The sequence below is a fragment of the Glycine soja genome, chromosome 6, assembly GCF_004193775.1.
Source record: "Glycine soja cultivar W05 chromosome 6, ASM419377v2, whole genome shotgun sequence".
Taxonomy (NCBI): Eukaryota; Viridiplantae; Streptophyta; class Magnoliopsida; order Fabales; family Fabaceae; genus Glycine; species Glycine soja.
This window is the reverse complement of record NC_041007.1, coordinates 549,512-559,011: the sequence shown is the minus strand read 5'-3', so window position 1 is coordinate 559,011 and position 9,500 is coordinate 549,512. Positions and strand designations below refer to the sequence as shown.

The window sequence follows — 9,500 nt, the reverse complement described above, 5'->3', positions numbered from 1 at the left end:
TTATTGAGTGTTGAAGCATTATTTTTATTGTGGTTGTTATATTTCGTGATACAGGTTCAAGAATTATTCTATTCCTCTACTACTATATATTCTCGTTTGAGATCAATTTCATTGTGAAAAAGGAACAATATTATGTGTAACGTTGAATGCTATATGTAAGTTGTACTTAAGCTGGATCGATCTCCCGGAAAATAAAACAATAATGAACTGTTGAAGAAGATTGAAATTAAGAATGGATGGTATAACATTGCTCCTGCATCTAAAATCCTTAATGATTACAAATTATAAAAAATAAAATTAGTGAATTCAATTATATAAATAGGTATCCTCACAGGTCCACCATGCGATGCTGCAAATGGTGGGAGAGTCACTTAAGATATGTACCTCTCCCGAATGTGTTTTGGAGCCCAACATGGTTTTCAGCCGAATGACATCCCACCCTCCATCCAGAGTCCCTTTCATTTCCCCTCTGCCCAATGTGGAGAATTGAGCTATAGCTAAGCTAGAAAGACAAAAAGATAATATGAAAATAACAATTGAGTTCAGATATCACTACTTTTATTTTCTATGGCGACACCAGGAGCAAGACAGATAGGGACCGTTTTACATAACAATTTAATTTCTCACTAACTCCTAATAAAACATCAGTCAAGAATTTATATAATCCATTATTCTATCCTTTCTCTCTTCATTATTATTCACAAACGTCAGTAAAGTCGCTTCACGTTACGTGACTTGTAATTATTTCGAATGATTGTTTGATTATTTTATGATTAACTTAATCTATGGTATTTTAATGTATACTTTGTTTGATTTTGTTTCTTTGATTTTTTTAGTTAAGTTGTTTTTTTAATAAATTTTAATATATATGTATACTTTGTTTGATTAAGGAATTTGGTATTTTTTTGCTTTAGCAAGAAAGTGTTTAAAACAAGTTACTTTATTCAATTTATGAATATTTTTAGTAAAAAGAAAGACTTAAAGGTAGAATGGAAATTGATATAAAAAAATCCAATTAACTTAATTTTTAAAAATAAACTTATTATTATTCATAAATCATCATACTAAATCTACATGAGGTTATTAAAAGTTCCGGTTACAAAGCATGAAAGCAACAGGATGGATATAGAATCATGGATAGCATTAAGAGTCCGATTCTCAACGTAAAGGATAGTATGGATGGTTACAGATATAATAGACCAAGATGCGCTTTTTCCAGGAAATAGGCGAGAACATGGGTGGGGCACTTTGGGACAAAATTCCAATAGAGAAATTCCTAATCGATGTAGATGTAGATCACAAATATTTTTCGCAATAGATCCATGAAAATTAATAATATCCGAAAGTATTTACAATCTGGAAATACTAAAGAGAGAAATGCTAAAACTTTCTTTTTGAAACACTCTTTATGTTGGATGAATTTATATGAATTCTGCTAAATACACATGTTTCATTTCCAAACAAGTAAGACTCACATGAATTTTTCAACGAATAAGAAAAAATATTGGAAACAGAGTTACAGAAATATTATAACACTTATCGGAATTTCTTTCAAAATTCCTCGTGTTTGGAAAGTCCAGAATCTCATAAAGGAGGTACAAAGGGTGGATATATATATATATATTTCCAGAAGAGGGGCGCAGTTTTTTGGTACGAAAAATTGGGAAGATTTTTTTCTTTCTTTCTTATGAAAGAGCTTCCTTGTATGTGATTAATTCAACTGAGTTAAAAAATGAAAGAAAAATCCGATTAAGGCGGACATCATGCGTGCGTGGTATTGATTTTCAGTTTTTGTCAAAATGTTCATGAATCCCCTTATATTTATTTATTTATTTTGTTACAGATCGCAAGTATATATATCCTTCACGCAGGAGACAACGCGCAAAGTATAACTATTATTCATGAAGCCACTTTCATATCACTGTACAATTTCCCTAGCAAAAAAAATTGTATCTCAAGGGCAATACGTTTTAGTTATTTAGATTCTAACTTTGACAAAGCACTGAACATCTGCTGCTTATGGAACTTATGATTTTCTAAATCAAACCTTCACATGTGCTTAATCATGTGTTCTTGAGAGTGAGCACAAGATGCTGGAGAGAATCATGGGCAAGAAAAAAAAAGAAACAAGGGAGAAATCATGGATGATGATTTTTGAATTTATTTCTGAATTAAGGAAAAACAAAATTGGATCTTGGAGAGCAGAAGATATTCTTTTGGGGCTAAGGGAGTTGGTGAGGCAGTTATAGAATAGTTGTGAATGGCAGATTCCCTACGTGGCTAAAACGAAAAGAAACAAAAAGAAAGAAGCATTAATAATGAAGATAGGACCATCTAACCAGAGGCAGCCTTTGTTTCTCAGCTGGTCCTTCTCTGCAAAAGGAAGACCAGTTCCTTTCAAATGTTTGTTTTCATGCAACTTGCTGCTTTGCCTTTAATTAATGCGAATGATGATTTTTATAATGTGCTACCACTCCCCCTCATAGTTTGAAACCCCCTCTCTTTTGGTTTCTTTCTAAAAAGTACGAAAATATGTGAGATAATCTATATAGATTTACTTTTTAAAATTTATTTGTAACTTCGAAGCATCGCAATATTGCACTTTCTCTTGCATCAACTTGCATGCTATTTTATTGATTGTGAATCACATGATACAAGATTGTTTCAATTTAATAACTAATTTGAGTTCGAAGTCTTGAATATATAAGCACATTAAATATTTTAAAAATAATTTTGCCATCTATAGTAATTTTGATTTGGATAAATTTATCTCTATAAAAGATATTTTTGGTTTATACCAATCAAAAAAACTTATATACTATGATAACTTCAGATTATTTTTTTGGATAACATTACCCTTAGTGTATGGTTGACACGATAGAGGTGAGGGAGGGGATACCACCTGCAAACCCAAGATTAGCGTGTCTTTGGAATAGTTATAAAGACATAAGCACGTTAAAATATATAAATGCTATTGATAATCTGTAGCTTTTCCGTCTATCCTATTACCCTCTCTGTGTTTGGATGCGCCTTCTAAGATCTTGACTCATGTCTTCTTGAAGTAACTATTAGTTGCTTATCCATATTGGATGTGATGTTGGTAAAATGTATTTTATTGACAAAATCAAACACACGTCATGGTATTGGAATGTGGTTCGAATTACATGTGATGTTGAGACACTTTGAATGTATAAGCATAGTGCTTTCTTTGACATTTTGAAGTGAATTTACAGTTTATCAGTTTAATTAACCTTTATATTATAAATTAGAATATTTTTTTAAGAACTAGAGTATTCATTTGCCGAAAGTTAATGATTAATCCTCTAAAATATTAAAATTCATTTACAGATTAGTTAGAGTCAAACAAATAATAATACTCTTAAAAAATATGTTATCTATTAATCATGTTTAACTTAAAAAAAAAAAAAAAAACTCTCACTATTATAATACTCTCAGATTTATGGATTCTCAGCCCAATCTCTCTTCTCTTTTTGAAAGATAAATTTCACAGATATTCTCTACTACTAGAGCTAAAAATTTGAACCCAACTCAAATAATTTGTAATTAAGGTTGGGACTAAGCTCTAAAATGTAAGAATCTAGCCTAAAAAAATGCTGGACCAGTAAAATTTTGGCCGGCAAAATATTAGGCCTTTAAGGCCTTCTCCAATAAATTATTTTAAATTTTATTTTTATAAATTTATATAATTAAGATTTTATATATTAAATATATTTAATTTATTTGTAATTAGAGCTAATTAGGCCAATTGTCTAGTTGGCCCGCTATAAGACTAGGATGAGTCATAAAATTTTCAACCTGGAAGAAATTTTGCCTAACCCGATCTCACGCACAACTCTGCCCTAGAGCCTATTACTAGTAAAAAAAATCTCTAAAAGTATATGTTTAATTTCATGTTAGATGTTAGAGAATTGATTTTGTTTTAAAAAAACGATATAAGATAAAATTTATATGTTTAGTTTCATATGATAAAGTGTCCAAATTTATTTTGAGTCTAAAATTGGTTCTAAATTAAAATAAATTGAATAAATTTTACATTAGATGAAAAAATTATATGAATTTTATTCCTATGCTGTTATTATAATAAAAAACATGCAAAATAAATTTCATTACTTTTTCATTCAAAACTATTTCTGTCATCGCTCAACCAATTACACATTAAGTAACTTAAACATCATCCTTTTTCTTTATCTCTATATAAAAATATTTATATATTATATTTTATGTAGTATAATATTTTTTTATATATAATATCTATAATATATAATAAAATATATAATCTACAATATTTTATAATTTTTTATTTATCTTTAGATAATTAATATTGAAAATATATAACAGTAAATTATTATATTATTCATTATTTATCCACCAAATAATGTACATAATAAATTGTCTTGTAATTTAAGTATTGATCTTATATTATTCTATTTATATTGTATTTCAACGTATATCTAATACACCCTATACATTACAAATTCATGCATTAAATTTATAGTTCGGTATATTTTTTTGTGTGAGAATAGTTTGGTGTATTTATACATTCAAAATTTATACAATTTAATTGGTGAACACTCAACCTGTTTGATTTATTTATGCACCAACAAAAGTTAAACTGGGGAAAGAACAGTGACAAAAATCATGTGACCAAGTTGTTTAGCTATGCATTAATTTATAAAAAATAGTAATCTAACGGGACCAGATTAACCAACGGGATTTAGGATGTTTTTGTTTCTTATCTCATAATGTTCAAGATATATGAGACGGAGCAAAATTAATATTTGTACATTAAAGAAGTTTTTTTTTTGTTTTTGATCAATTTTTCCAAACAAAATATAGAGCAATTATAAAACATTTTTTCTTACCAAGAAAACAATTTAAATCTCAAACAAACAGCGATGGAGGGGCGTATACTGTAAGTTAAATGAAGATCTTTTGGATAAGTGGAACAATCTAATTCTTCCCTTGGTTAAGAAGAAAGGAAATAAAATGAGAAAAAAATCAAAATTAAATTAAAGAGAAAAGGAAAGAAAAAAAAATGTTCCTAAAAATAATTCTCTCTTTTTTCCTAAGTAGATTTTTGGGTAGAAAAATACCAATAACACCTTGTATGATACACTCTTTCAAATATATTTTTTATTAGTTAAAATTTATTAAAAATAAACAAATTTTATGAATCTACCTTGATTTTATAAATATTCTACAAAATATGTGGAATTAAATTGTTTTAAAATAATTTAAATTATAATTTATGATTAAATGATATGATAATTTTATTGTAAAATTATTGGTGGATAGACATTAAGTTTATTATATATATATTTTTTATAAATAGTATGCGGACTTGTATTATTGTTTAAGCAAACCTACCGTGATTTTATATATATATTCAGAAAAAAAAACCGTGATTTTATATTGCTTCATTTACGAGATTGGACCTATTCTTCCTTAATATGGTATTCATACGATGTGGGGCATTCTATCCGGTCTTTAATTTAAAAGTTGAGACCAGATGATCCGTACACTTAAGTACAGCACGTTCTCTGACAAGCTATGCATGCTCTCGTGTCTCTCTTTTTAATAAAGAAAAATTATAAACAAGTCTTTATTATTTTTTTTAATTTTTTTATCTATCTCTTTTTTAAAGGAATTTTTAACTATCTCTTTAATCATATTAATTTTCACGTTTACTACTTTCTTTTTCTACCTTTTATTCTTGTAAGCAATATAATTTTTTTTATACTGTTGTCTAAAAAATCACAAATCACACTCTCTTTATATATTTATTCAATTTCTCTATATATTTATATTAAATTATTGACTTTTATAATAATTATTTTAAATATTATATTAATAATGAATTTTTTTATTTGTTGGTAATTTTTTTTACTTTGTGTGCATGGAAATTAAACCTTTTTTTATTTACGTTTATGAATTATTCATTTTTATATTGAGTACAATACAATATGAAGTACAAATATTCACAGGCACAGTTGATATAAAAAAAATGCATAGGCACAAATCTCAATAGCGTATGATATTTTGCAGAACAAGAGATATAGAGAGAAACAGAGGAGGCAATCACTACAAACATCCCAGCTTTCATTGGGAAAAAAAACCAACTTCTCTCACAGGGTATAGTATGTAGAACCTCTGTGAGGAAAATCTCAACGACAAACCCTTTATACAATTTTCACCCCAGAAATACTTATGGGGACAAAAGTTAGAGTCACATGATGAACATAAGAACCCAAATGGGGCTGTTCAAAAAACAAAAGAAAAAAAAAATGGGACCAAAAAAGAACTAGATGGCGAACTGATCGATGAGGAACACAATGACTAGGGTACTGATGAAGTGAAGAGAGATCGATGTTAAAAAAAAAGAGAAGCAAAAGCAGCTTCATCTTGGCCACCTTCGATCTTTTCTTCCTTCAAGCAATAAGCAGAATATAATATATATATATATATCTAGCATCTTAGCATGGATGTTAGAGAGCGGAAAACAACTTCTTCACATGGAATAGTGAGACCCATTTCGTGATCGAAACCAAATTCTTCTTCAGCTTGTCGAAGGAGAGACTGAAACTCGGGGTGAGTCAAAAACGAGATGGGTACAATGTATCTGCTTCTGTTTTGTCCAACGTAGACAGCGAAATGGCCTTTGGGGACATCGAGAGGGAGACCATCATCATCGTACCCGTTTTTCTTTCCTAAGCTGGAACACCTCTTGAGGATTTGCTTGAGGACTGTGGTTTGAGAAGTAGTCTTGTTTGATTTTCTAATGGCCATTTTTAGAGAGAGAATTGGAAAGTGGTGGGAAAAGAATGGGTGATGGGTGTATTTATGAAGAGGCAGAGAGAGACAGAAGCAGAGGGTTCATGTGGAGTGTGGGGGCAAAGGGTAGCCCACGGGTGTTTTGGGGTATGTGTATTTGTGTAAGGACATGGTGGGAACCAAACCACTGGTCTTCACTGTTGTATGTTAGTTCTCCCAATGCCAACGTTGACATGGACCCTATCTCGCACCCTCACTCACAATTACATCAACTACATTCATTCACCTTTATAAAACCTCAATCCATCAATGGAATCTATTTTTTAAATATTATCTATTTTATGTGAGTAGGCTTTATTTTTTAAGGTTTGATTTGATGATGTTTTCCATAATTTTATTTGACCAAAAAAATATTTCAAACTTTATTTTCTAACAAGGTCTTAAATATCTTTTAATTAAAAATTATAAAACATTAATTTTACTTAGTTAATAAAGATTAAAAATATTTTGGTCACTCATTTTTTTAGTTTAAAATTAAAGCCTCATTTTAATTTCTTAAAACATCTCTAATAGACTAAATTGATTATTTTGTCACCTTTTTAGCTGTATTTTTTTAAAAAGAAAACATAATTACTTCATTTCATTCATAATATATGGAAAGATACAATTTAAAATATAATCAAACTCTTGGATGCTAGCTGTATTTATTTTGATTAACATAATTAATAAACACTTGCAAGAGTGGTATCTCTCATAATTTATCATATATTATCTAGTTGATCGAAATTAAACTTTTTAAATCTAGAATATCAAACAAGAAAATTTTGAGTTAATTATACTAATCACCTATGATGTTTTGTGAAATTGCACAATTTTTTTAACATTTATAGCAACCTCTTTTGTTTGTAATAAAAAACTTTCGTACCCCATTATCCATGCGAAAGTATGAAGGAGAGATATTGTACCAGCATTGCCCTTGTAATGTTGAGAAAAAATATTTTTTATTAGCAGAAAAAAATTGTGTAATTATACGAAATCGTAGAAGTTGTAAGTATAATTTGCGGAAAAATTAAGATAAGAGAGAAAGAAATTAAGTATTTTAGTATACGACTAAAGAAAAGAATGTATTTTAGTCTAACAAACATTCTCCAGTGACTTATACAATATGCACACTCCTGACGAAATACTGATATACACGGTCTATTACCACCGTAACCCTTAATTACTCGATTGCCTTCTCTTTCACGGTAATTTTTGGTTTTCTAGAGACATACTCTCCCTGAATGACAAATTCATAAAATCTTATACTTATTACATTTTATCCTTTTTTTTTATACATAAAAATGAAGAAGATAAAAGTAAAATTAATTTATTTTCAAAAACAAAAGTATTAGTAACAACTAACAAGTGTATACGTCTTCGGTAAAAAAAAAAGTGTATAGGTCTAGGTGCACAAAAACTACTATTGTTACATAAAAAAATGGGTAATGTCTATGCTCATGTTTGATTAAAAATACATGTTTTGTTTATAAAATTAATAAGCACAACCTACTTGAGGAATAGTGAAAAATAGGAAAAAAAAGCTAAGCTAATGTATTAATTAATATGAAGGATTGTGTAATATATATATATATATATATATAAAGAATGCTAATATTTATCCTAATTAGTGTGCATTAGTATTCAACACAAAAATTGGACTAAAAAATTATTGAATATTTTATTTTTCAAAATTTAATTCAAAGACATTATTGTAATTTATCATTTAATTTAAAAATAAAAATTCTCATATATATATATAAGAGAATCATGAAAAATAGATAGTTGAGAGAAAATAATATTTTATTTTTATTTTTTAAAATTAAATGATAAAATATCACAATATTCTTAAATTAAATTTTGAAAAATAAAACAATCAATAATTTTATAGTCTAATATTTTTTGTTAAATATTAATGCACTCCAATTAGAATAAATATTAGTATTTCTGCATATATGATGATAATATATATATATATATATATATATATATTTATATTTATATGTAATACTAATTTTATTTTGTGGCCTATATTGCACCCCTAAACCCCACCGACCCTTACCACTTTGGCTATATATGATCAGATTTAGATCAGTCACTATTTTATTTTGTTGTTACAACAGGGTGATAAATTTACGTTTATTTGTGCGCATCTATTCCCACAAATTAAAGACGTAAAAATCAAGACTTTCCACCATTATATATATATATATTTGAGTAATGTGATTTGTACACAAACTTTCATAACAAATTATATTCAAGAGTGATAGACATAGAAAAATTATAATTTGATATTCACCATTAATATTATAAGAATTGTAAAAAATATAATTAATTTTATATTAAAAAAATAAAAATAAAATTATTTTAAAATAATTATTTTTATCTTATACAATTATAACGAGACTGAGAGAATAAAAATAATGTGACAAACATAAATGGAAAAAATAAAAATGTAAAAAATATTTTACTAATTACATTCCCCAGGTTTTGAATGCAATCCTACACATGAGAATACAATGCTCACTCACCAGTGCGCTTGTAACTCTCCCCACCTGAATACAAGTACTCACCGGTACAACCTGGTGATGGTATTGATGTGGCTTTTCTGATTGTTGGTTTTATGATACTGTGATCTGATGAATGAATGACACGTGGAATTAAGTTGA

General features: G+C 28.1%; 1 protein-coding gene across 1 annotated transcript; it reads right to left on the bottom strand.

The window, feature by feature from the left end:
• Nucleotides 1-6,026: 6,026 nt before the first annotated feature.
• On the bottom strand, nt 6,027-7,045 carry LOC114414445 (auxin-responsive protein SAUR50-like). The gene has a single exon (XM_028378714.1). The coding sequence runs from the start codon at nt 6,805-6,807 to the stop codon at nt 6,487-6,489; it is 321 nt and encodes a 106-aa protein (XP_028234515.1). The 5' UTR covers nt 6,808-7,045; the 3' UTR covers nt 6,027-6,486.
• Between the last annotated feature and the right edge of the window lie 2,455 nt (nt 7,046-9,500).

Bases quoted from the DNA above. Each gene is read 5' to 3' on its own strand.
- LOC114414445 (XM_028378714.1), bottom strand. From the start codon at position 6,807: ATGGCCATTAGAAAATCAAACAAGACTACTTCTCAAACCACAGTCCTC.